The sequence below is a fragment of the Psilocybe cubensis genome, chromosome 7 (assembly GCF_017499595.1).
Source record: "Psilocybe cubensis strain MGC-MH-2018 chromosome 7, whole genome shotgun sequence".
Lineage (NCBI taxonomy): Eukaryota > Fungi > Basidiomycota > Agaricomycetes > Agaricales > Agrocybaceae > Psilocybe > Psilocybe cubensis.
The window spans coordinates 1,097,848-1,122,059 of NC_063005.1; the positions used below are offsets into that span (position 1 = coordinate 1,097,848).

The 24,212-nt window shown below is 44.4% G+C and overlaps 9 protein-coding genes across 9 annotated transcripts; 6 read left to right on the forward strand and 3 right to left on the reverse strand.

Moving 5' to 3' along the window:
- Positions 1-192: 192 nt before the first annotated feature.
- Positions 193-804, forward strand: JR316_0007883 (Vacuolar protein sorting-associated protein 28-like protein 1; the record flags this gene model as incomplete). Its single annotated transcript, XM_047893604.1, has 5 exons — positions 193-207; positions 262-372; positions 424-566; positions 616-676; positions 730-804. 5 exons carry the CDS (start codon positions 193-195, stop codon positions 802-804), a joined length of 405 nt encoding a protein of 134 aa, XP_047746919.1.
- Positions 805-2,854: 2,050 nt separating this feature from the next.
- JR316_0007884 (Acyl-coenzyme A oxidase 2) lies at positions 2,855-4,162 on the forward strand (the record flags this gene model as incomplete). Its single annotated transcript, XM_047893605.1, has 7 exons — positions 2,855-3,010; positions 3,064-3,588; positions 3,643-3,663; positions 3,716-3,867; positions 3,917-3,940; positions 3,998-4,056; positions 4,104-4,162. 7 exons carry the CDS (start codon positions 2,855-2,857, stop codon positions 4,160-4,162), a joined length of 996 nt encoding a protein of 331 aa, XP_047746920.1.
- A 944-nt stretch (positions 4,163-5,106) lies between these two features.
- Positions 5,107-8,552, forward strand: JR316_0007885 (Putative endoplasmic reticulum metallopeptidase 1; the record flags this gene model as incomplete). The annotated part of the gene is made up of 17 exons (XM_047893606.1): positions 5,107-5,203; positions 5,263-5,287; positions 5,341-5,577; positions 5,625-5,866; positions 5,918-5,990; positions 6,039-6,064; positions 6,118-6,196; positions 6,248-6,298; positions 6,353-6,401; positions 6,455-6,496; positions 6,547-6,582; positions 6,638-7,052; positions 7,113-7,402; positions 7,466-7,705; positions 7,761-7,931; positions 7,985-8,150; positions 8,206-8,552. 17 exons carry the CDS (start codon positions 5,107-5,109, stop codon positions 8,550-8,552), a joined length of 2,586 nt encoding a protein of 861 aa, XP_047746921.1.
- A 1,041-nt stretch (positions 8,553-9,593) lies between these two features.
- JR316_0007886 (uncharacterized protein) lies at positions 9,594-11,296 on the reverse strand (the record flags this gene model as incomplete). Its single annotated transcript, XM_047893607.1, has 6 exons — positions 9,594-9,655; positions 9,727-9,984; positions 10,052-10,241; positions 10,314-10,980; positions 11,034-11,148; positions 11,236-11,296. The coding sequence occupies 6 exons, from the start codon at positions 11,294-11,296 to the stop codon at positions 9,594-9,596; spliced, it is 1,353 nt and encodes a 450-aa protein (XP_047746922.1).
- Positions 11,297-12,450: 1,154 nt separating this feature from the next.
- Positions 12,451-15,469, forward strand: JR316_0007887 (G patch domain-containing protein 1; the record flags this gene model as incomplete). The annotated part of the gene is made up of 9 exons (XM_047893608.1): positions 12,451-12,531; positions 12,585-12,656; positions 12,713-12,803; positions 12,856-13,060; positions 13,114-13,484; positions 13,542-13,711; positions 13,764-13,861; positions 13,923-14,055; positions 14,108-15,469. 9 exons carry the CDS (start codon positions 12,451-12,453, stop codon positions 15,467-15,469), a joined length of 2,583 nt encoding a protein of 860 aa, XP_047746923.1.
- Positions 15,470-15,611: 142 nt separating this feature from the next.
- JR316_0007888 (p21-activated protein kinase-interacting protein 1-like) lies at positions 15,612-17,311 on the reverse strand (the record flags this gene model as incomplete). Its single annotated transcript, XM_047893609.1, has 5 exons — positions 15,612-16,035; positions 16,088-16,275; positions 16,332-16,411; positions 16,466-16,714; positions 16,780-17,311. 5 exons carry the CDS (start codon positions 17,309-17,311, stop codon positions 15,612-15,614), a joined length of 1,473 nt encoding a protein of 490 aa, XP_047746924.1.
- A 497-nt stretch (positions 17,312-17,808) lies between these two features.
- JR316_0007889 (Glutamyl-tRNA(Gln) amidotransferase subunit A, mitochondrial) lies at positions 17,809-19,544 on the forward strand (the record flags this gene model as incomplete). The annotated part of the gene is made up of 9 exons (XM_047893610.1): positions 17,809-17,818; positions 17,873-17,969; positions 18,020-18,160; positions 18,215-18,307; positions 18,356-18,438; positions 18,494-18,639; positions 18,695-18,887; positions 18,940-19,076; positions 19,152-19,544. The coding sequence occupies 9 exons, from the start codon at positions 17,809-17,811 to the stop codon at positions 19,542-19,544; spliced, it is 1,293 nt and encodes a 430-aa protein (XP_047746925.1).
- Positions 19,545-19,919: 375 nt separating this feature from the next.
- Positions 19,920-21,663, forward strand: JR316_0007890 (uncharacterized protein; the record flags this gene model as incomplete). Its single annotated transcript, XM_047893611.1, has 3 exons — positions 19,920-19,933; positions 19,990-20,230; positions 21,013-21,663. The coding sequence occupies 3 exons, from the start codon at positions 19,920-19,922 to the stop codon at positions 21,661-21,663; spliced, it is 906 nt and encodes a 301-aa protein (XP_047746926.1).
- A 321-nt stretch (positions 21,664-21,984) lies between these two features.
- JR316_0007891 (uncharacterized protein) lies at positions 21,985-23,406 on the reverse strand (the record flags this gene model as incomplete). The annotated part of the gene is made up of 6 exons (XM_047893612.1): positions 21,985-22,380; positions 22,442-22,674; positions 22,730-22,950; positions 23,003-23,057; positions 23,114-23,281; positions 23,343-23,406. 6 exons carry the CDS (start codon positions 23,404-23,406, stop codon positions 21,985-21,987), a joined length of 1,137 nt encoding a protein of 378 aa, XP_047746927.1.
- Between the last annotated feature and the right edge of the window lie 806 nt (positions 23,407-24,212).

Here is a 24,212-nt window from a genome sequence, read left to right on the forward strand (position 1 = left end):
TGGAACGCGCTTATGTTCGAGATTCCATCACAGCAGCAGAGTGAGTGACATCTCTCATCTCAAAGCTTGACATTGTGCTGAGCAATAGCACTGTATCTAAAGAGATATTCGCCAGCATGTACCCGATTGCTGTCGCAGTATAAAACTATGCTGAAATTGGTTGGATCAGACGTACCCAGTGTCGAAGAGTTCATGAAGCGTTATCGCGTTTGTGGTTTTCCATTCAATATCAGAATGCACCGATCTTGAACTGCAACGCAGATGGATCATCCAGCTGCCCTTCATAGACTGAAAGTTGGGGTACCTGCCACTGTCGAACACTCCAGTGAAGCAGGGCCCGAGACTGGTAAATGGATAGCGAAGACTACGCAAGTAAGTACCTCACGTTTTCACAACAGACGCCACGCCATAGTTTGCACTTAGGATTTTATTACCTTTATGGATGGCCTGAAACTACGAATGCGGGCGAAAGATCAGTTACATCCACTTTTACAAGAGCTTGTGACTGGTTACGCTAGATTTAAAGGAAGCAAAGATTGGGAAGGGCGGAGTCGCATGGTCTCCTGGTAAATATTCTGTCGAAAATCCCCTCCATGTTTCGCTTATCGCCTCTAGGTTAATTACGCTGAACGGAATGAAAGCTTCTGAAGTCTTGACAGAAGACCAGGCTCGTCAGGTGAGACACCATTCTCATTTTTTTTCTTTGTTTGCCTGACGGGTATTGCAAAGTTGGCCTTTGACGTGGATCATGCATATGCAGAATTCTTCCGCAGTTTAGGTGGAGAAAAAAGTGATGTATCATAGACCTTCCGTCAAGGCATTACGCCTTTTCGGTTCGCCGTTTGAAGATTTTGCTGCTTAATGTTTCGAGTGCTGCAACAAATCTAAGCCGAGCTTCGTCCAAATTGCAGATGCAAATTTTTTCGGACTTGTGCACGACTTTCGAGGCCATCCATTGTACCCCTCCCATCAGCGCCGAAACCTCATCGCAAAACGTCTGATCACCATATAGCAACATTATTCCTGCGCACAACGTCTCGGAGATTCCTAATCAGCGATCTTCATAGGACGCTCGTCAACAAATTCCTAATGAGGATCTCGATGTTTCATTCGGAAATCGAATTGTATATGATTCATTTGCCACGGTTCAGATAATTATTCTCTTTTTGATCTGATATCGCGCCAGTTAGGCCAAATAGCCGTTTGATTCGAACTTGCAGTGTTACAAAATAACAATCTGCTCACAGCCCAACGCACCTCATAGGTCACTTTCGCAAATTCTGATCAAACAATTTCGTATTTGTCTGTGACATACATTTCCTCTTATAATGCCCCAGCCTTCGGTCCGTCGTCTTGTCGGTTCGGGTTGGAGTCACTTACAATGACATAAAAATAGCGAAAGGTATGATTTAGCGACGATTTGTAACATCGGGATGCATTTCAAGCCTTCGAGAAGCATATGGACCCCGGAGGAGGAAACCTTACCGCTGGCATTCGATTAATTCGTGAATGCCGGCGTCGCATACACCTAATCACCGAATCAAAAACCGAGGTCAGAAATCAGTCTGCTCTGTTTCGTGGGACCGCCCTCTTTTCTCCCTCGTCGCGACAACTAACAATGATATTTAGAAGCGCTCTCTTGGCACGCTCGAGGAAAAACGAACTCGAGGCCTCGAGAACCCTGGACACATGGACCGCCGGGACTTGAAGAATTCGATTAACACATCATCCACACACAGGGATCGAAACACCGGACACATTTGGTTTAGATTGGAGAAGCAAAAATATGTATTTAAACCAGCAATGTGGAAACCTCAAGTGTTGTTCTTTTCTGTTTGACGGTTGTATTCCATAACCCAAAGGCAGATATGCTCACTTTTTCCTATGGTTTCGCCGGGCTTTCGTGTCTAGTGGGCGCTTATGCTTTTATCGGACCTTCTACCAACTTGTACATTGGGAACAAAGTTATTTCTCCCGATGGATTCAGTCGCTCGTATGCTTCAACTTGTTTGTGTTTGACAAATATTTAATTCTTTTTGCGTCCTTGCAGCGCTGTGTTGGCTGGAGCCCGTCCGGATTCTCTCGTTTTTCCTGGACCAACCATCCGCGCTGTGAAGGTACACTCTCGCTTGTGTGGAAATTTCGATAAATACCGACTTTTAGGGTCAATCAGGGAGAAACACTTCGTCTGAATGTTGTAAACCAGTTGAAAGACAAGGCCATGTTGATGAGCACAAGTGTGGTCAGTATACATGCACACTTCGGTACCTACACCTTTCCTGATGGGTATGCCTTTCAACACTGTATAGCATTGGCACGGTTTCTCTCAGCAAGCAACACAATGGGCGGACGGAACGGCAGAAGTTACGCAGTGTCCGATTGTCCCTGGAAGCTCGTTTATGTACCAGTTCAGCACTCAAAATCAAGCTGGCACCTATTGGTACCACTCACATTACTGTAAGAAATTACGCCGCGACTGCTAGCATTGCGGTCAGTTAACAATTTGACTTGTATTAGCCACTCAATATTGCGATGGTTTAAAAGGCCCTTTGGTTGTTTATGACCCTGCAGATCCTCATAGGTCAAAGTGAGTACGTGTAAAGTCAGGCGTTTTAAATCCGCATAACGATAATTTAATTTCTAGATATGATATCGATGACGGTATGTAAATTAGCAATTAACAGGGTCTACACCTGGGCGCTGACCGAGATCACCAGAATCCACTATTATCACGCTTTCTGATTGGTATGCCCTTTCTTCTAATGCTTAAAGTTTGAAACATTCAAAATCAACGCGCGCAATTTTCAATAGGTATCACATGGCAGCTCCGACTATACCTTTTCCACCTGTTTCAATGGCTACCCTTATTAATGGGAAGGGGCGCTATGCTGGCGGCCCAAACTCTCCTCTGGCCGTAATCAACGTCGTGCCTGCCTTGAGGTATCGCTTCCGACTGGTGTCTATTTCTTGCGACCCCGACTTCACATTCTCGATTGACGGGCACTCATTGGTCAGTATATATTATTCTTTTGCATATTGATTGTCCTGCTTATATGGTTTTAGACCATCATCGAAGTCGATTCAGTTAATGTTGCTCCTCTTGTGGTCGATGAAATTAATATTTTGGCGGGCCAGCGTTACTCGTTTGTCCTAAATGCCAACCAACCTATCGGAAGTTATTGGATACGTGCCAATCCCAATAGCGGCACAAAAGGATTCGATAATGGAATCAACTCTGGGATTCTGAGATATCTTGGTGCTCGTAAGGAAGATCCAAAAACCAATAGCACTGTAAACAATCCTCTACTTGAAACCAATCTTCACCCATTAGTGAACCCTGCTGCTCCTGGGCTTCCATTCCCCGGCGGGGCGGATGTGAAGATTCACTTGGACATTCAATTTGACTTTTCCGCCTTTAAATACACTGTAAACAATGTGTCATATTCCCCCCCTGCCATACCAGTCTTGCTGCAGATTCTCAGCGGCAAGAGCCGCGCGCAGGACTTGCTCAATCCGGGTTCTATGTATGGCCTACCTCCCAACAAGGTCATAGAAATTTCGATGAACAGCGGGTCACTCGCGAGCCCGGTAGGCTTTGAGATCTCTGTTTAGTGAATTGAGAACTGATCTGTTTTAATTCAGCACCCAATGCATCTCCATGGAGTGAGTGTTTTTGAAAATACTCCAATAAATCATCCAAATTGAGTTTTTACAGCATAAATTTTCTGTCATTGAAAGCGCAGATGGCACAGGATTCAATTTCATAAACCCTGTCAGGCGCGACGTGGTTAGCATAGGATCAGATCCTAATAGAAATGTTACGATTCGGTTCAAGACGGATAACCCAGGACCATGGATATTTCATTGGTACGTTCTTACAATTAAACGTTAACCAAAGATGCTGATGTCTATGCAGCCATGTCGACTGGCATCTCGAAGCGTGAGTTTATGTGCTACATAAGTTATCCGATGGAGATCACTGACGCTGTTATAACAGTGGTCTCTCCGTTGTCTTTGCGGAAGATATTCCAACCATAGCGAAAAGCAAGCATCCAAGTACGTCATGTAGATTTTGGGTGAGATGGATGCTAACCGCATTTTAGTGGCATGGGACAAGCTCTGCCCGGCCTTTGACGCCCTTCCCCCACAAACCTTCCCATGAGCATCCGTAAAGATGCCATTTACATTGTTTTTTGACCTGTGTATAACGGCTGTATCTATTTATTAACGAGGGAGTCCTCTGTAACACAGGCTAAAAATAGACCGGCCACAATTCCGGAATATCGCTCACTAATTTGGCATCCTGCCAGATTCTAAGGCGAAAAATTAGCACACCAGTCGGAACGTGTAGCTTCAAACCCTCTGGTCGTGCTTTCGCTGCTTGCTCTGAAGCAAGTCGGAGTCAGCTGGACAGTGGGCTGATCTCTGGAAGTAGTCGCCTCAGTCGACTTGGCACGCTCGTAGAGCACATCGGTGAAAAGTTCAAAATATAATGGACAGCAATTGCAATTGTTTAATTAGCGCACTGAGAGTCAAGAAAATTTCGAGTCCGTCAGAATAATGGTAGCGACTGATTACTTATATATTAACGATATGGTCTGAATTCGTTGACGTCTATTTGGTTCTCCGCAATTTCGACAGGTCCGCCCACTGAAGCTTGGACCTTCTGCACCTGTTAAGGCTTTGGTAGACTAACTTTTCCTTTGGCGTGAATTGAATATGCGAAAAGGCGGGAAAAAGCGAAGCGTTGCCTGACTTGTGATATAAGTATATAGTAAACAGAGGACAATGTAATAAAGTAGTAACGCGTCATGACGCGTGAAAAATTAAACAGCCATTTCGGTACCTGATCGAGGCACTAATAAATTCACCGCGGCCCATTTGTTAAAGTTTGTTAACCCTCTGCTCTTATTTCACCTCACTCTCATTCACCTGACATACAACACCACGTCGGCTTGTCAAGAGCCTCATTGACCATCACTGGTCCAAGTACCAGCGAACATCCTCTATTTGACAGGTAAGCAAACGTGTCCTAAAGGAGACAAAACCGTCAACAAAGCTATTTAGAGGCCTCGGGCTCTTGCTCTCAATTTCCCTTCGTCACTGATGCCGTCTAGCATCCGTTGGGGAGCATGGCGCTCAATATTCATGTTAACGCCTGTCCTGGTCGGGGCACCTTGGTTTGCCTACCAGCAACATTACAGTCAGTATTTTCAAGCTTTGCTTCCGTCGCCATATTTGACTTACTTTGTTTAAAACAAGAACTTCCGAAACCTCTATCCGCGTTGTCAGTCTATGATATTCACATACACTATTGCGTGTTTAATGTCTCGAATGCAGAACGAATCCGGACACTCAACTACCACAAATTTCTGAAGAACGAATTCTCGGAGTCGCTCAGCATCTCTCGGAAGGCATCGGCTTTCGCACCGTCGGGACTTACGAACACGCTTTAGCAGATGCATGGATGGTAGATGCTGCCGAGGAAGTCAAAAAACGATGTGAAGAAATTGTTCTTGAAACCGGAAGAAAGCTAAAATGTGAGGTTTGGCATCAAGAGGGAAGTGGGGGGCACCGGTACGCCGAATTCTATCCTTCGAATGAATTTTTTTGATAGTCAGTAGATTCGACATGATGGGAAAGCGTCTTTACAAGACATACGTAAATCTCACCAATATCATCGTCCGAATTTCAGACGGCACGCCTGAAGGCATGGAACATGCGGTTCTCGTCAATTCACATCTCGACAGCACCCTACCTAGTCCAGGCGCTGCAGACGACGCGTTGGCAGTTGGTATCATGTTGGACTGTATGCGAGTACTCATAGAGACACCCAAATGGTCTCCAAAACACGCGATTATCTTCCGTGAGTCCATGTAAACTGTCGTAGCGCTTCACACATCTCAAAAGGTTTTAGTCTTTAATCACGCAGAAGAATCTTTGCAAGACGGTTCGCATTTGTTTTCCACTCAACATCCTATCGCCTCGACGTGCGTCACTCGTATATACACAAGATACAATACTTATTTTTCCTTCAGAGTACGAGCTGTGATCAATCTTGAAGGTTTGAGAATGTGGTATTTTATCTGTAGCGAAAGCTTAAACAGAGCATTTTAGCCGCTGGTACAACTGGAAGGGAAATTCTCTTCCAGGCGACCTCGGAACAGATGATCGAAGCGTATTCTCATGTTCCAAGGTGCTTCTTTTCTACCTACATGCCTTTGGACATGTCTAAATGTAATCACAGACCTTACGGTACCATCTTCGCCAACGACATCTTTAGCTCAGGAGTTATCATGTCCGAGTATGTATCTTGACACCTACCTACCCATGACATACTGACCTTGGTCAGCACCGACTTCCGCCAGTTCGAACTGTATTTAAATGTCACAGGTCTAGATGTGCACCATTCTCTTCTCGTCTTTATTTTCCTTTTGCTCATCATTTGCTATAGATGGCCGTGGTTGGGAACAGCTATTTGTATCATATGCGTAAAGTAAGCGTAAACTTGGCATATTCATACCTACCCTTTAATCCTTTTAACAGGATTTAGTCGAGAATATCGAACCAGGAGTTGCTCAGGTCAGTTGAAACCATGATGCTCTTCTAAACACTTTTTGAAATCCCATTCCAATAGCACATGGGAGAAAACACTCTTGCTCTTCTTCGACATCTCTCTTCTAATGGCTCTCCCCTCCCTGCTTTGACCGAAGGATACACCCGCCCTACAACCGTCTTTTTTGCACACGTTGGGCCCACTTTCTTCATGTATTCGTTCACCACTGCCAAGATCATGTACTCTGTTCTTTTTCTGGCATCCGTCATATTGGTCCGATGGACCTTTGTCGACCCGGCCCCAGCCCTCAAAACAGGGCATGGTTTTTGGAGGGAGCAAATCAAAGGTTTGATGGCCGTATTGGTTGGTATGGTTGGGACGATTGCTGTACCAAATGCAGTTGCGATCATTATGAAATTTGCCTTAAAAAAGAGTATGAGCTGGTTTAAGAGTCCCTTCGCTCCTATTGGGCTGTATGGCCCACCTGCGCTGCTGGGTATGGGATCCTTCACCTATATATCTGCATCACATCCGGTTGTACTAATCTATCCAATAGGTGCTATGGCTTCCCAATACCTGATCGGCGAAGTCCATGAGCAATCCGTTTTTACGGCAATGCTTTTGATACAAGCTTTTTTCGCCATTGCCCTTCAGATGGTTAACATTGGATCCGCTGCGATGTTCTTCTTGATCGCTCTCCCATTCTTTGTTGCTCTTCTATTAAACCTTGTGTTTGTGGGATCAAATAAGAGAATATCTCTATGGACTTATGCAATTGGTCAATTACTCCCGGCTCTTACTGGTTCTCTCTTGATGTTTGGTGTCGTGGAAGTGTTTGTTCCTTTAGTGAGTCATTTTTAAAAAATTTCAGTAGCAAATTCTGATGGTGTTCCTCGTTGGACGAAATAGACAGGCCGTATGGGAGCAGATGCCCCTGCAGACAATATTGTTGCCATCATAGTTTCATCTCTCGGAGCGCTCGCATTCCCTTTGACGTTACCTTTTGCTCATCGCTTTGGAAAACGAACGTTATATAAAGGAGTTGTCTTTATGAGCATGGTAACTACACTGTCAATAGCGTATTATGCGACTTTGGAGCCCTTCGATGAGATGCACCAAAAAAGGCTTTTCATTATACGCTCTGAAAATGTACGTCACTCAATGGTTATTGATCAAGCAATTATATATCGAAAGCTTTTCATAGATCACGACTCATGAACATTATCTTCATATCGCTGCAGCGGACGGTGCTCCTGGTTTTGAGTCGCTTGTAGAGGCTATCACCAAGGAATTTGGTGGGGCTGGGGTTCAATCTGTCCCTGTGGTTATGGATGACTATAACAGTGACTGGGATTCTTTATACCCTTTCTCGGCTGTAAGTGATTTGTACCTTACTGGCTGACAGGTGTTAACATGACCATCCTCCAGTTTTTGGCTCCATACAAGTTACCCTTGACGGTTGATGCGGATTATGTTTCTCCTTGGGTTAATGAGAAACAGTTCACTGTTACCAGTGTGATTCACAATGAAAATTCGATACCAGGAACCAGAAATATCACTGTTCATGTATCACATCCCGGTCTTATATGGACAGGTATCTATTAATTCCTAGGTTCTGTTATGCAAAACTTATTGAATATGATATCTAGCTATCGCCTTTGATGCTCATGTCCTCAAATGGTCTTTGGACAACAACCCTCCTGATGAATACGCTCGCCATCACATCAAGGAAGGCTCTTTCTATGGCCATGACACATATTCATTCGACATGGTCGTAAAACTTCAACCCGGTGCGTCACCGGATGATAAAGATATTCTCGTGAACTTCATCGGCATGCAAGAAAATGGGATTTGGCCTGCTAAAAAGGCTGTAAAGGCACAGGGAGGCGTAGCCATGCAGCTGTTTGAGAACATTGACACGTGGCTAGACGAAAAGACAGGTGGTAAAGTGGACGCTTTGTTGTTTGGATCTGTTGCGGGTGTATCACACATCTAGATTTGCTGTGTCTATTTACAACGTATATACTATTGCTACAGCGCTGTTAACTTATTTTCAATATGTTTGGATGGAATTTATCCAAGTAATCAAGTGGATTACGCTTCGATTTGGTGTGTTAATCGCAAGCCCTGACTAGCAACTTTTAGATTCAGCTTTTTTAAAATGCCCTTACTATTAAGCAGAGATGGCCGACGTGATTATTGTGAATAATTTTTGATAGTCATCTTAGCACTATGCTTCGCTCCGCACAAAAGATTGGGCGCTTCCGGGTATATATATGGCATAGCCAAAGCCGCATAATATCCCCATTCGTTTATGGACCTATCAATCTCTCTAGTGGAAGTCGAAATACCACATTGAGTCCGGTTCTCAGTATATTGGACATTTTGAGCATTAATGAGATTATGTCCAATGATCGTGGCCGTTGTTCGAGTACCAAGAAAGTGATTATTCCATTATTATACTAGGTAGAGCTAAGCTAGGAATATGTACATTCTCTACTTGTAAACATTACAATGTTCAATTCAAAGATGCCAGGCTGCTAATATGGCCACATATTGCTAAGGCTGGGTAACAAGTTTGATTTTGCGGTGTAGAGGTTACAAGTGAATTGCCACGTTTAGTTGTTGTTCACGCTATAAAAACACTAGTCATGACTCACTCAGGCTCGTGTACAAGTGAAAGGCTCCTCATTTTTGTTGTTCAAGAATATCTCGAGGGTACGCTGTTTCTTTTTTCTTTGTCTCGGGGGAGAGAGCAGCTTTCTGAGGGCTCCCCTTCACGGTGGTCTATATCTTCTTCGAGGTCTTCTATAATGAGATGCCGCAATTCAAAAATGGTGCAAACACTGTTATGTTCACATAGACTCCAGAGATCTGTGGTTGCCATCGTTGATGTTGCGTCACTAAGATGTTGCTTTTTCCAATTCGCTATTTCCCTGTCGCCTCCATCCCAATATACTGCATCAAAATCTTCTGAACCAGCACTACAATTATCATGAACGCGTTCAGTTTGATGATTAAAGTTACTTGAAATTGTTCAAACGTACGTGTGTGCATGTGGGTTAATCAAGCACATGCGGCCATTGCGGTCTTTAGTGCCTAGAACAGTGCAAAAAGAATCAGTATATGTCTCTGTTAATGGCTCGTAACCACTGGTAAATGCCTTTTACCCTGCATATTGCAAAAGAGAATTGATCCTCGTGTATAAATGAATGCAAAATGGACGTAAGCGTGAATTGTTTTTGTCATCATGTCATATGCCGGCCCTATCTTGTCGCTTCCAGTAAATTTCTTAATTGGTTCGTCGTATCGTCCAGATGGAAGCATAGGGGTTGCAAGAAAGGCAATATGCGGCAAGCTCTTCTTTCCCGAAGCAGACAGAGGTTCAAGTTCGCCATAGAAAGAACCTTCAAAATTGAAGTAAAAGCCTGTGTATGCGGTATTAAATCATTAGATCTATGGTGTCCAGTGAAAATTGTGGAGCCAAATACGTACTACCAATGCTTGCTCGGAACCTTCTACAGACGTTTTCGGACTCTTCAACATATTGGTCGAACACTTTTTTGATCCCGTCGCATTGCGCGAGAAGCTGCAATTCAGCTTTCAGAATTCGGCGGGCTTCTGACGGCTCCATTTGGTTGTCATATGGTTGGACAAGGGCATATTCTTTTCCCTGATACCGTGCCTGTAAATAGATTTAATGCAATTTATTTCAGTTCTGACATACAGAGGCGGTAAAATCAAGGCAAAACCGTACATAAATTGCATGTTTTGTTGACCCACACCCAAGGAAGCCACATTTAAAATGCTGAGGGTCGGATTTTTTCCACAGTGTTTGACCTCTACCCCAGTCGTTTGTTATTTCAATGGTGTCTAAGTTTGCAGTGAAGCCCGCGTCAATAGTAACATTTCCGTCTGCTTGATAAACTGCGTTGAAGCGGGTGAATTTATAGTTGTCCATTTTAACATCATTTCTAGACCACGGGTGTGTCCGAAATGCCATACTTCTTAGTTGACGAGGTGCTGATGAACGCACAGACTCTGAGGTCGGTAATGGTGTGGAGTTGTGGTAATTTGTCGATGACTGAGAGGCGCTACTAGCCGGAAGACCAGGATTATCGAATATGTCATTTCCAATGTTGACTTTGGTTGCGCGATGGATAAGTTTAGCTTTGGGGTGGCGCTTTTCAAAGCCTTTGCTATCGTGAATCCGCATGGTGTCAGCAACATAATCACGGGGGAGGTGTATTCCTGTTTTCATCGAAATCTTGTGACGAATTTTACGAGGACCCATATTTTTGGCAGGATCGAGGTCCATTTGGTCAATGACAAGTTGTTCGGCTTCATTAGAATCAATTAACTTCAAGGTTTTCCGACTAGACTGCAGTCCTAGTTCCATGCGTCGTTTTTGAACTGTTCGCGGTCTGTTGCGAATAGTTAGCGAGGATTTGACGAAAATAAACAATAAACAGCAGACTTCATATTGATGTTGTGGTCAGCCATGAGCAATTCCGAAATCAACTTGTCGTTGGTAATTAGTTGTCGATGATATTCGTACAATGCCTCTTGAAGAACAGGGTCGGTAGCCTTTACTGTGAGTTGCCATGTCAATACCAATGTAAGAAATGGCGCCTTGACAATATACTATTGAAAAGCAGGGATAAAACGAGAGGACATACAGACATATCCATGCTGATTGCGCCCCAAGGGATTTCTGTTGTGAGTGCTTGAGAAAGCCATTGTAATGGTCAATTGCAGGGTGCAAAAATTCAGATGCAGGGCGATTGCTAAGTAGGGTGCAATAGACGGCCTGCCCTTACGATAAATTCAAGTCCGCTATAGTTTAAATCTGATGAATAGCAAAACGAATGTAAGTTAATCAGAACACGAGGCAGATGGAAGCAAACAAATACTTACATTGAACGGTGATAAAGTTTATGGATTGCATATATCCAATGTCCGACGTTGATTTCTAACAGTCGCGGCCGCACGTTCTGAGAAGGCACCATGTTATAATGTGAAAAATGTCATATTTCATACTCAACGGACCAATTTTTGGTCAATACATGATACAATCTAATCAACATACTTGTAGATTGCATAGAATGAGGGCCAACTTTATAAGAGCAGGAATGCGCTCAAAGACAGGCGGTTGTAATCCGCCAGATCAGGTGAATACATACGTGGATATGGCGGCGGCGGCGACGATAGGAAACAATACGAGCACCACCTTGTCGTCTGTTGTTAACGGCTGTGGGAACGAGACTCATTTCGTTTGAGAGTACCGGCGGTGAGAGTGGAGTAATGGCAAGTAAAAACAATATGAGCGGTGATGCTCGCCTTGTAGTGAAGAAGTGGAGGGGGTGAGGCATCGAGCAGGAGGAGAAGGCTGCCTACACGTCGAAGGGTTGGAGGGTAGATGATTAACGGTGTGTCATGGCATGAAGTAGCATTTATGCTCTGAAATAAGGGGCGATAATTTGATGTAGTTGTGCAGTACGTTAATATTGCACTTGGTGGAATTCAAGAAACAATTGTGGTATCACTGGTATGGGAATCGGCAGGAGAAAGGCTTGGAAAGGGCAGATGCGTAAATCGCGAAGGTCACATGATTCGCTGGTATTGGGAAATCCAATCTCTCACTCTTACGCGACTCCACTACAAACTACTCAAAGGTCAAGACGCCTCACTCACCGATAGGTCCTAGTTCAAGGAGAAACCAATACACAAGCATATATATCATACTATCACTAGGCACCTCGCAACTCGTTGCCCACGAATCCGCAACTTTAATTAACCACATCTTTGTTACTTCCCAAGGGAATTCGTCGAACGGGTCAATATTGCGCTGAGATTATAACAAAGGATATCGTCACACCGCAAACAAACTTTCTATGACGAGTCGTCTAAAACGCCAGCTCGACGAGCTGGGGGTCAATACCTCAAGTTCCAAAGCCAATGAGAATTTCTGTCTGGTTAGGCCGTTCAAACCCACTGTTCTTATTCAAACGTTAATTATTTTTGATAGATTGGAACACCTTTGCCACCTTTAACAAAGTCGAAGGATACTGGAGAGTTCGTCCCCCTCTGGAAACAAGAAGTCTGAGTCCATTGTTAGTATCATTCGCCTTTGGGTTTCTCAATCTGAAATAATAGGTGCGCGACGAGAAGGGTCGAAGAAGACTCCACGGTGCGTTTACAGGTGGATTTTCTGCTGGATACTTCAATACTGTCGGGTCAAAGGAGGGTGCGTGAAAGTTACTTCAACACATCCAATGCCAATTTTAATATAACTCCAGGATGGACTCCAAAATCCTTTGTGTCGTCCCGTGGGGACAGGGCAAAGAGAGCCGAGGCAAAGCCCGAAGACTTCATGGATGAAGAAGATCTACAGGATCTGAAAGACAGTCGAAATATTGTCGATACAACTGAAGAGATGGACTTCCTGGGTGGTACCAGAGCTGAACTTCTAGGAAAAGAGGACGAGGATGATTCAAGCAAGGAGTTCGTCAAGCTATTCTCCCTTCTACCTACTCTCTGACCCTGTCTGTTCTCAGCCCGATCACACGAGCACTCCAAGCATCTATGTTGCCGATGGCTAAGGATTCTGTTGGTTCTAAAATATTGAAAAAGATGGGATGGCGCCTTGGGCAGGGAATTGGACCACGTATCAGTCTCAAACAGCGCAAAGCTCAAGATGCATTGGCTGTTGATGCGAATACTGGCTCCAGGTATCAAGGAACGACCCTCAATATTGCAGATGACGACGACGAAGCCAACAAGCACACTTACGCTCCGCGTGATACTCCGGTATTGGCTGTCAAGAGAAAGGACAACAACCACGGCTTAGGATATACTCCTGGATTGAGCTTGAATGATAGTTTGGGTAACAAGCCGGAAGATAGTGGAAAAGGTCCCAAGTTGGCAGGTCTGTTTAAATCAGTCGTTTTGCCTTCCTTCGCCAGTTTAATGTTACAATACACAGGTGGATTCGGACTAGGGGCACTGAACGATGCAGATGAAGATGATTTAGACGTCTACGATACTTCAAACCATAACTCAAGGCGGCAACTTGCTTACGATCATGCTGAGGGTGAAGACGACGATACCGTCATTATTGGACATCGGTCAGAGAAACAAAAGAGACCTGCCGAGGTGAGTAGTTAGAGACGAAATCAAAGGTCTAATAACTATATTCTGAAAACAGGCAACGCAACAATCATTTACTTCTCACTCCTTTCGTGACGGTAGACCGGTTCTGGCTGGATTCGTATTATCAGATGAGCCCGTTGCCGAGGACAGATGGTGAGTCGTTTAAGTTCGTCTGCACGGACAATCTAACCACGGGGGTGGTTCATTTATCCAGGTTTCCGGTTCCTGAAGTACCCTCGGATTGGGTTCCTAATCCGCGAAAGTTGTGGGATTCAGAGAAAGAAAATCTAAAACCATCCGAAAGTGAACCTCATACACATGGAAGGAAATTAAGGACACCAAATCAAGTGAGTTCATTGAAAATTACTCTGATTGGGAACGAAATTTATGAAGTAAAAGAGGGGAGAGATACTCGGGGAAGTCTCGCTCCCATCAGTACCTCGTTCTGTGTTCGACTACATGTCACAAAAAGACAGAGAAAGGATCAAATCTATTGCTTCTTCACTGGCCGCAGGGGCTTCTACTGAGCCCGATCGATCTTTCCTTCCCCCACCAACCTCTGGCTCAAAACTTGAGCCACATATCGCGCAAGCAGCCCTTCGTGGATTCCAACCTTTCACCGCCAACCCAGCAAAGCAAGCACGGTATAACACTTATTTGCAATCCCAAGCAAACCCTGATGGATCGAGTCCTTCCTTGAAACCTATGCCGGGCCAAAATGCTGAAGAGTTCACGAAAGAAATCGAAGACTACGCTAAAGCAGCGTCACTCTTCAAACCGATTTCTGGCGCTATGGCTGGCCGGTTCACCAGCGCTGCTGTAATTGATCTGGGCCCCAAAATCCATGAAGGACTTCATACACCGTCCCACGAAGACATTGCAGCAAAAGAGGCTCAAAGACGAAAAGAAGAAGAGGATAAAGTCAGCCCCAAAGTACATGCTGCCCATGCTAATATGTATGGACAGCTTACACGCGAGAGAAAACCATGGCTGCCTGCTAAACTTCTGTGCAAACGTTTCGGCGTCAAAGAGCCTAATCCGGAACCAGAGATGCCTACAGGACCCGTTCCGAGTTCGAGCAAATTCACTGCATCGTTCACTGTGCCAGGACAAGGCCAAACACCCGCTTCTCAAGCTTCTTATGCTAAGCCAGGCGATGGGGGTATAGAGGATGAAGCCGTTGGGGATGACGAAACACTTATACAGGAGATGCCTACCTATGAGCGACCATCTATGGATGTTTTCAAGGCGATTTTTGCCAGTGACGACGAAGATTCTGATACGGAGGAAGACAATGATCAGCAAGATATACCAGCGGCACCGACGAACTCAGGTACTGGATTCAAGTCGGCTAGAAGTATTGTTGAAGATGGTCCCATCGATATCGACACTTTCAAGCCCAAATTCATTCCACGTGAAGGCAAGGCAAAGAAAAACGACAACGAAAACAATGCAAAGGAAAAGAAGGAGAAGAAAGAAAGAAAAGAAAAGAAAAAGAAAGACAAAAAGAATGTGTTGGTTTCTTTTGAAATGGATCAGGATGCAGACGACGCTTCAGAGGTGAAGCAATCCAAAGATCGGCCGAAGAAGAAACGGAAAACGCCCAATGAAACGGAAGAGAAAGAAGAACACACAGCGATGTGGGAAGCCGATACTGCAGGGATTGTCCCTCCTTCCATTGTCGCACCATCAGATGTTTCTATTTCGTTTGCCTCTGATGCAGGTTCTAAAAGTCGGAAGCGTGCGATAGATTTCATGTAATTTTACCAGCGCTTCAAGTTCACCATTTAAATGATGACTTATTCAACCAACCAAGTTCTTGCTGCAACTTTGCTGACTGAGCAGCCATGGTGAGGAACGGGCATAGGCATAGATTTTGCAATAGTTATATTCCAAGATAACTTCATTCGCTCTCCTCTTCACCTTCTTCCTCATCTTCTTCCTCATCTTCCTCTTGTATTTCTTCCTCTTCTTCCCAGCCAGCACCAAAAGCATCGGCATCTCCTTCATCATCATTATCATTTTCGCTACCACTATCGTCAGGCTCCTCGCTAGCATCTCGCTTGCGTTTACCGTCTACAGGAGCAGATGCGCCTGCAATATCCCCATCACCAAGGGTGACGCAGGTAAGGCGAGTACCTTTCGAGTCGTACGATGTCAGGGGTTCAAAGGCTTGCACAGTGTCTGATTTGTTCGAGAGCTTCGATACTGCAGCTATATCGTGCAAATTGATGAATCCGTCCGACGAAACGGTGACGAGAATGGTAGTTGATTTCCGTCCCGATGACTCGGGTAGAGCAATATTAAGGGTGTCCACGGCTTTGACACTGAGCAGAGTTTCAATGAGGGAGGATATATCAAAATTACAAGGCAACTCACCGGTTAGTGTGGCCTGTCAAATGGGCAATAATTTTGGGTGAGCTAGAGTCTTTTGGAACATCGTAAATAGATAGTTTGCGGTCTTCGGCGGCAACGAGGAGCAGCTCTCCCTCGCCATCAACTCGACTACAGAATTTGGCGTCATGTATTCGAGAGGGATGGGTTATTGTATAGAGGAGGTCCATGTTCTGTTATAATTGATCTCAGCGAAATGCTGTAGAGAAATTTGGTTTATTGAGCATACCACTGCGTAAACATCCATCGTTGAAGCGGACTGTACCAGGAATTTGGAACCATCTATCGACCATCTGACAATTTCGCCCTCTTGTGCATAAACCGTCAGTAACCAATTCATTCCTTGAGCATCTCAATCCATACCTTTTCCAAGTTTGGTGCTTGCGACACCCTTGCCTCTCATGAGATCCCACATCCGCAGTGCCCGGTCTTTTCCAACGCTTAGTGCAACCTTTCCAGAAGGGTGTACTGCCATAGAGTTGACACGACCTTTGTGTCCTTTTAATGAACGTAATACAGCCCAATCACGAGCACGAAAAAGACACAGTGTTCCGTCCTCAGACGCTGAGAATAGATGCGATCTGGATGGAAAAGTAAGATGCGTAATAGAACCTACAATTTTGTCGATTTGTTATTTATTGCTGATAAATTGGATTGAAGATAACGAAAACGCGTACCCTCATGATGCATAAGACCGCCAATTTCTTTCCGCCTTCTGAGGTCCCAAACTTTTATTATTTCATCCGCGCTACCTGTCGCGAGCCATTTGCCACCTTGAGGAGATGCTGCGACAGCTTTAATACATGACACATGAGCAGGGAATATGAAAGTGGGTTTCAGTTCATATTTTAACTTTAGATCCTCGTCCACAGTAACAGTGCCTTCGAGACCATATAGAAGTTTTTCATACGATCCAGCAACGACCTTGAAAGAATTTGGTAGCTGAGCCTTTTCTTCGTGTGTTTTCCGTTTTACTTTAGGTTTCGAAGCAGTTGATACTTCTTTTTCTTTTCCTTTTCCTTTCTCCGATATCCCGTGTATTTCTTCTCCGTTATCTTCGTGAGGTGTAGTCACTTTGCGCGATTGTGCTTGCTGGGGCAAAGAATTTCTTTTCGGACTGGGCGAGATTTTTGTTTTGCTGGGGACCTCAATTTTGGCCTTTTTCGCGGGTCTAGTGACACCTTTGTTTTGACTATGTTTTACTGTCATCGAGTTTTATAGAAAGGGTGAAATGAGGGAGTGTAAAGCAATGATACAGAGAAAGAACTTGCAGCTAACTATAGCCCTTCAAAAAGTCAGTTTGATCTGAACGCGTTTGACAAATAACGGTTCCGGCGACCCGGTCGACGCGCGCGGCTCCTCGCGACGTTTTTGACGACATTCTTCCAACTTTTTTCGAGCGCGTTCCGTAACTTCTACCGTATTTTCATCACTACGTGGCACCCGTCATAACCTAGGACGGGGAAATGAAAACCAATGTAATCACAAAATGGACCAATGCGCATTTTCGAACACATATATCACGATATTCGACTCATATTCAATGCCGACAAACTATTGCCAATAAAAATGCAAATGTCAATGCACTTGTTCATGTGTCCGAACCTCCTTCAGCTCTACGGGAAGGCCTTCCCTTGTCCGGTATTACAATAGCCGTGAAGGACAATATTGCTACTTCAGGAATGCCTACTACCTGCTCATCTTCAATGCTGAAAGGTTGAATCGATTTGCTTTGCATGTCTGTTTTACTGATTGAGAGTTATCATTTAGACTTTATATCACCTTTTGATGCCACTGTTGTCAAAATCCTTCAGGACAGCGGCGCAGATATCATTGGAAAGACTAATTGCGACGAATTTGGAATGGGGTAATATCACCCAGTATAACATGGATTGGTTTTTATTAATATTATGATAGCTCTCTCAACATTCACTCTACTCATGGGCCAGTAAAAAATCCTGTGGGTCTCTACCAAGTCAACGGTCTCGTAGAAGAAAGGTCTGCGGGTGGAAGTTCTGGAGGGAGTGCCGCTGCAGTCGCCGCAGGAATATGTAAAGCGTAAGTAAAAATCATATCTCATATGACTGTATCATCTTTAAACGTAAAATTTAGAGCTTTAGGAACTGACACTGGAGGATCCGTTCGGCTCCCTGCTTCGTACTGTGGCATTGTTGGCCTCAAACCTTCCTACGGGCTCGTCAGCAGGTGCAGCGTAGCCCTAAAATCATCCCATAGTCGCTGATCTTTCCACAGGTGGGGTGTGATCTCTTATGCGGATAGTCTTGACTGTGTGGGTGTTTTGGCAACCGATGTTCAAACTACCAAACAAGTATTCGGTATGCTGTCATGAAACCGTCGATTATTGCTTATATCTAATTATTTTATGCTTAGATCAAATTGCGTTATACGATGAACTAGACCCAACATCCGCACCCAATGAAATTCGAGCAAAAGCATTCAAACATATTGAAGAAAGAACGGTGCATAAGGAAGGTGCAGTTGGCATTTTGAAAGGGCTTCGGGTTGGTATACCACAAGTAAGTCTTAAAATCACAACCGACTATCGTCAATTTTGAAAATTGCCTGCTCAAGGAATATTTTCCTTCAGAAATGTCACCTTCAATCATCCAACATGTTCGTCGAGTGATCTCAAAGTTGAAGGAACACGGCGCCGAAGTGATATCAGTATCACTTCCATCGACATCCTATGCCCTCAGCTCGTACTATGTACTAGCTACCGCCGAAGCCAGTAGCAACCTGGCACGCTATGATGGTGTTCAATATGGTAATTCGGAAATGATTTACTTTGAGGGCAACCCACTCAATTTTTTTTCTAGGATCATACGTCAAACCTCCCCCAGGAACAGAACTCACCAAAACGTCTAAAATATATGCACATACCCGAACAACCAATTTTGGGAAAGAGGTCCAAAAACGTATCTTACTTGGCACTTATGCGCTTTCTGCTGAGTACGTGAGCTATTCTATTAAAATCCACGCAGATACTGACCGTTTTGATGCAAGTGCATTTGACAACTACTTTTTGCAGGCACAGAGAATACGTCAATTAATCTGCGATGATTTCAATGGCGTCTTTGCCATCCCAAACTATTTCTCTGACCTGATTGAACGACAACAAGAACTTAATGGCCAATGTGTCGACGTTCTTATCCACCCCTCAGCCATCCGCACTGCTCCCCTCCTTTCCGAGGCTAAAACGACCGGGCCTAACTTAGACACATATCTTCAAGACGTTCTTACAGTTCCCGCTTCTTTGAGTGGTTTACCGGCCTTATCCATTCCCGTCAATATAGACAATGATGAACACACAAAGCTTCAAAATGAAATACGATGGCCTATTGGAATCAGCATCGTTGGCCAGTGGGGTACTGATCAACTAGTCTTGTCAGTGGGAGCAGCTATGGAAGCACTACAACACTAACTAGTATTGGACTTCGAGTTCCGAACACAACTACTAGTAACCTCCTTTTCTTTTCCCTGTTCTAGCTGTGGGTAAAAAATCATTTTTGAAGCTTTGACACGCGACCTTGAATTCTAAAGCAATCCATAATAAACTTTCATAAGTCTCTCCGTAGCAACGCCAGACATGTTCATCACTGTTCATGCTTCAACCCAAGGTCGACTATGCCCTAAAAACCGCCAAGCGAGGGGCAACTTGGCGTTGTGGTAATTTATGTTTCAATCGTCAAATTCCAATTCCCCAGGGCTTTTTCCCTCAATCATTTATTGCCACGTCTTAGACTGTTTCACCTTGTTAACCTCTCCAGGATATTTGGTCAGGCCTGGCTAACTGACCATGGCTGCCCCAGCGTAAGTCATCATCAGCGACTTGTGCCTTGACTGTTTTGACCGGGTCTTGAAAACAGCAGCATTGGAGTGATAATCAATACTGCGAACGTTTCGAAAGCTGCTGATAGTGGTACTGAGGTGTCTGGTGCAACGATCTTCTTGCAGGCGCGTTCCCAAGTGCTGAAGACTCAAGAACTTCTGGATACTATACTCCAACACATTCGCCCTGGGTTCGGAGGTCACGCAGACATTGCCACCCTTTATGCAACTAACGTTGGGGAAGAAGCTTTCAGTCAACATCTATTATGGGGTTCCCTTGTATGCCAAGCTTTTTTTCTTCCTGCGATGAGAGCATTGTGGCACGAAGCATCGTTACTGGAATTGTTGCGCGTCATACCTGTTTTGAAAATGCAAGATGGTACTACGTATGTGATGTTTATACCAACTAAAAGCTGGCAGAACCTAAACTAACCCAACATCTGTTGATTGTCAGAACTTCACAGAACCTGTCAAATCGGGACATTTGGAGAGACTTCAACTCTATGGTCGCTGCATAAGACATTTGCGATTATCCAAATTCAATGAACCCATTTCGAGCCATGTGTTCACGATGCTCTCCCGTTGGTGCCACCCGAATCTCACTCCAGGATTGCAGAGTCTAGCTATTCCTACCCTCGCAGAAGTAACCGTCGAAAATCTTAACGGTCATTTCCTCTTGCTTTCTTCCAAATTAGACACAATTAGGATTGATGGTATAAACTGTACCAGAGAAATACTTGTAGCTTCTTGGATGCGCGAAACGTCGCGTGAAGCTCCGTTGCTACGAACTTTATCCTTGGCTGGGATAACACATCATATACTTCATATTATTTCTTCATTCAAAGCCCTCACAACCCTGCGCATTCACATCCAATCAAACTCGGGACCGCTGGATGTCTTAAAACCATGCTCTAAGATCAACACTCTTCGTATACTGTATCTATTTTTCGATCGGAACCATGTTTATACCAACTCGTCCGTCGTTTCACACTTCCATAAGCTACAGAATCTGTATATCATGGCTCCGGTCACCGCCATACTCAATTCTGCTTCGCACACAGTCTCAACCTAATCCGGATGATCTCCATGTCTCTACATGCCTCAAGCGGTGTGTTCAAAACACTGGCTCCAAGCTGTCGTCAATCGATATTCTAGGGGATATATACGTGTCATGGAATGCATTCATGCCCATAGCAAAAGTATCTCAGCCCATAACGATCCGGATCAACATCGATGGCCTCATGATGACAGATAATGACATATTAAACTTTTTTAGTAATCGCAAATGGCTGAAGCTGCAGCATCTTGAAATCATGGGATTTGCTACCCGGCCAGACCTCGACACGTTGTCACCAGTTTCCCTGGGCATTATTGCAATGCATTCTCCTTCCCTTATGTCATTGAAGTTATCGTTCACCATCAATACTGAGACAACTGCGCTCCAAAATTTGAAGACTCAACTGCATTCAGATGCTTCCGGATTAAAGCACTTAGAAAATGTCAGTGTTGCCGTGTGCAAGCCTCCAGGTGAAGAATTCGATCCTGGACCAAATGCCGTAAAAGGAGCTGCTATAATATCACAATATATGGATCGATGCCTGTCGAACGTTCAGCTGATCGAATTGAAACATCCCAACAACGAAGGTAGTCAGTGGCTTGACGGCGTATACGAAATGCTCACCAACTACAGGAGCGTGAGAGGTTTAAAATAGTTGCACCCAATTGCCAATGTCAAGTGCCTTGTTCATCACCAATATCATATCATAATGTCTCAAAAGGGTAACAAAGATGCCTAATTTGGGTAGATAACCTGGATGCTAAAATGCTACAATGCAACAATTTGGTCGCTAGTTAGCCGGTGAATGTCCGACGCTTGCCTATTGAAGTTGTTGAAAGCAAATCAACATGCGTAACGTTCTTCTTCTCTTGTGATAAAATTTACGCCGACGCGTTACATTGACATTTTTATGTATCGCGAGTCCTAGTGATGTCTAATTTTATGCTACGAAAAGGGCAAGCCTTAGTAGTACACGTCAACAAGGTTGCTCGTTTATACCAGTGCCATTTGTATCACAGATCTGACTCTGTTCAAGAGAGCTGATTTGTTGACTCTGTTGAGGTGGTAGAGAGTGTATAAGATCGGATTCAAAAAGTTCTGTCAATACAATGACTTCGCTCGCTGAACTAGTGGAAGTATCTTCAATGGCAACCAAAGGTCCGATTTGAATCTGGTGGATCTCCTGGTTTTGAGAAGATTGTTCCCCACTTGATGACGAATTTCCAGTTTCGGTAACAAGACTTGTAGAATTTTGTGGAGGCGGTTGTTGTTGAGGTTGTTTATTTTGTTTTACGACCTCAGTGCTTCTGAAGAAGCGATAAAAAGACGTTACAATAATAAGCATATTGCAGACGAGAAGGGATATCGCCGCCTAGTTTTTTTTGAATGTGAGTGTCACTTAGTAAACCATCTGGGTATTAAATATGACAGACCACAAGGTGCGCCAATACTGAAGCCATGAAGCTTGTTTCCGACCGTTCCGTATCGGACTTCGAATAATGATGGGAAAACAGGATCCCTGAAGCGAGAAAACTAACAAGAGTCGTCAGCACGCTGGCGCAAAAGCATGCTTTTATCAAACGCCTTGAGGTCTGTGCAAGTTTCATTTGGCGCCAGAACGCGCAAAACGGAATAGCAATTAATAGCCCGTCCGCAATGCAGTCCACTGTGTAAGGAAGATCAATCAGCATAAGGACGCCACTCTCACATGAAGTACTTACTTATCATTCGGGAGATTGCTGCGGTGCTAGATAAAGGGCACTGGTATGGAAAGTTGTTTGCCCAACTTCCGTAGTCCTGACGGCATTCAATTGCTGTCTGGATAAGATACACCAAGCAGACAATGCCAAAAAAGTAGACAAGCCATATGCTTGCTTTTCGAGCCTTTTGGTGGGGTGGAATGACTCGAGTAATTGAGTATGCAAGACTTATTCGAGAAGACCTTTAACTACCGTTATTAATACTAAACGGATTGCAGTAGTTCATGAGCATACCAGATCAAAGGAATGAACGAGAGTTGGGCAAACCAGGCAGTGACAATAAGAGTAGCTGATATAGTTCTTCAATAAAATGGACACAAGTCGCAAGCGCAGGACCTGACGTACATCTTGAGGACACTCCGCGAAGCCACAGCGTCGGAAAAAACACACACTCCATGATAAACGCCACTAATGCAAACCAATCATCTAACCAAAACTGCCCAGTCATCTTGCGCCGGTGAAGACGAAAGATACATGATAGAATTGCCAGAATATGAGCGGCTGTCAGGGAGCCTTTTGCGTGCGCGTCAACATTATAATTGCAGTTCGTTGCAGAAAGAAGGATTTTACCAACCTCTCCAGACCACTAGATCATCACCTAGCAATGTAGATTCTTGACTTGTCCGGTGATTCAGCATGGCGAGCTGCCAGTGGCTCTCGTTTTCGGACCTTGGAAAGCGGGGCAAAGAATAAAAGTCAGTTCGGACGCATATAATTATATTACCACTAGGCTTTATATTGTGAAACACGACCACGAAGTGTCACCAGAACGTACTCTCTCTCAAGTCACAAGTTAAGACCCTGACGCACTTGCCCTGCATGGATGCTAGAAGTCATTTCCGATAGGGAAGCTCGCGTCAGCCAGATCGATGGAGACATACGGTGGGAGAGTTGGCGGTCGGCTTTTATCGTTATCAACCATTTGGCTATATGAACATCTACAATTCAACGCACTGGCACATCGTCAATGTCAAAAACGACTGGGTATGTAGTTTTCCACGAACTAGCCGATAACCTTCTCGTGACAGACAAAGACAGCCCTCAACCTCTGTGTTTCGGTGGATAATCTATTCGAACAATGTTGAATCCTAATACATTTAAAAAAGTTTAGTCCTTTAACCCTGTGAATATAGGGGCAAATGCAAGTGCTTACTTAACAGCCACGATTAATGAGAGTCCTTCTTTGCTTCTCTCGATGTATCCAGCGGTGCGGGAAGTTGCATCTGTCAAATCCCTTCATTCAGTGGCGCGATATGGCGCATAATCCCGGGATGCCGGTGGCCAAACTACTAGATTTACTTGTTGTAAAGGAGCAACTTGCGGTTATCAATGTGCCCAGGGTCACCAAACCCCACGAATTTAACGCTTTATTCCATGCTCAGGGAGAGAATCAAACCCTTATACCCATAATATCGCAGGCACCATTTCTGTCCAATAGTAAGAG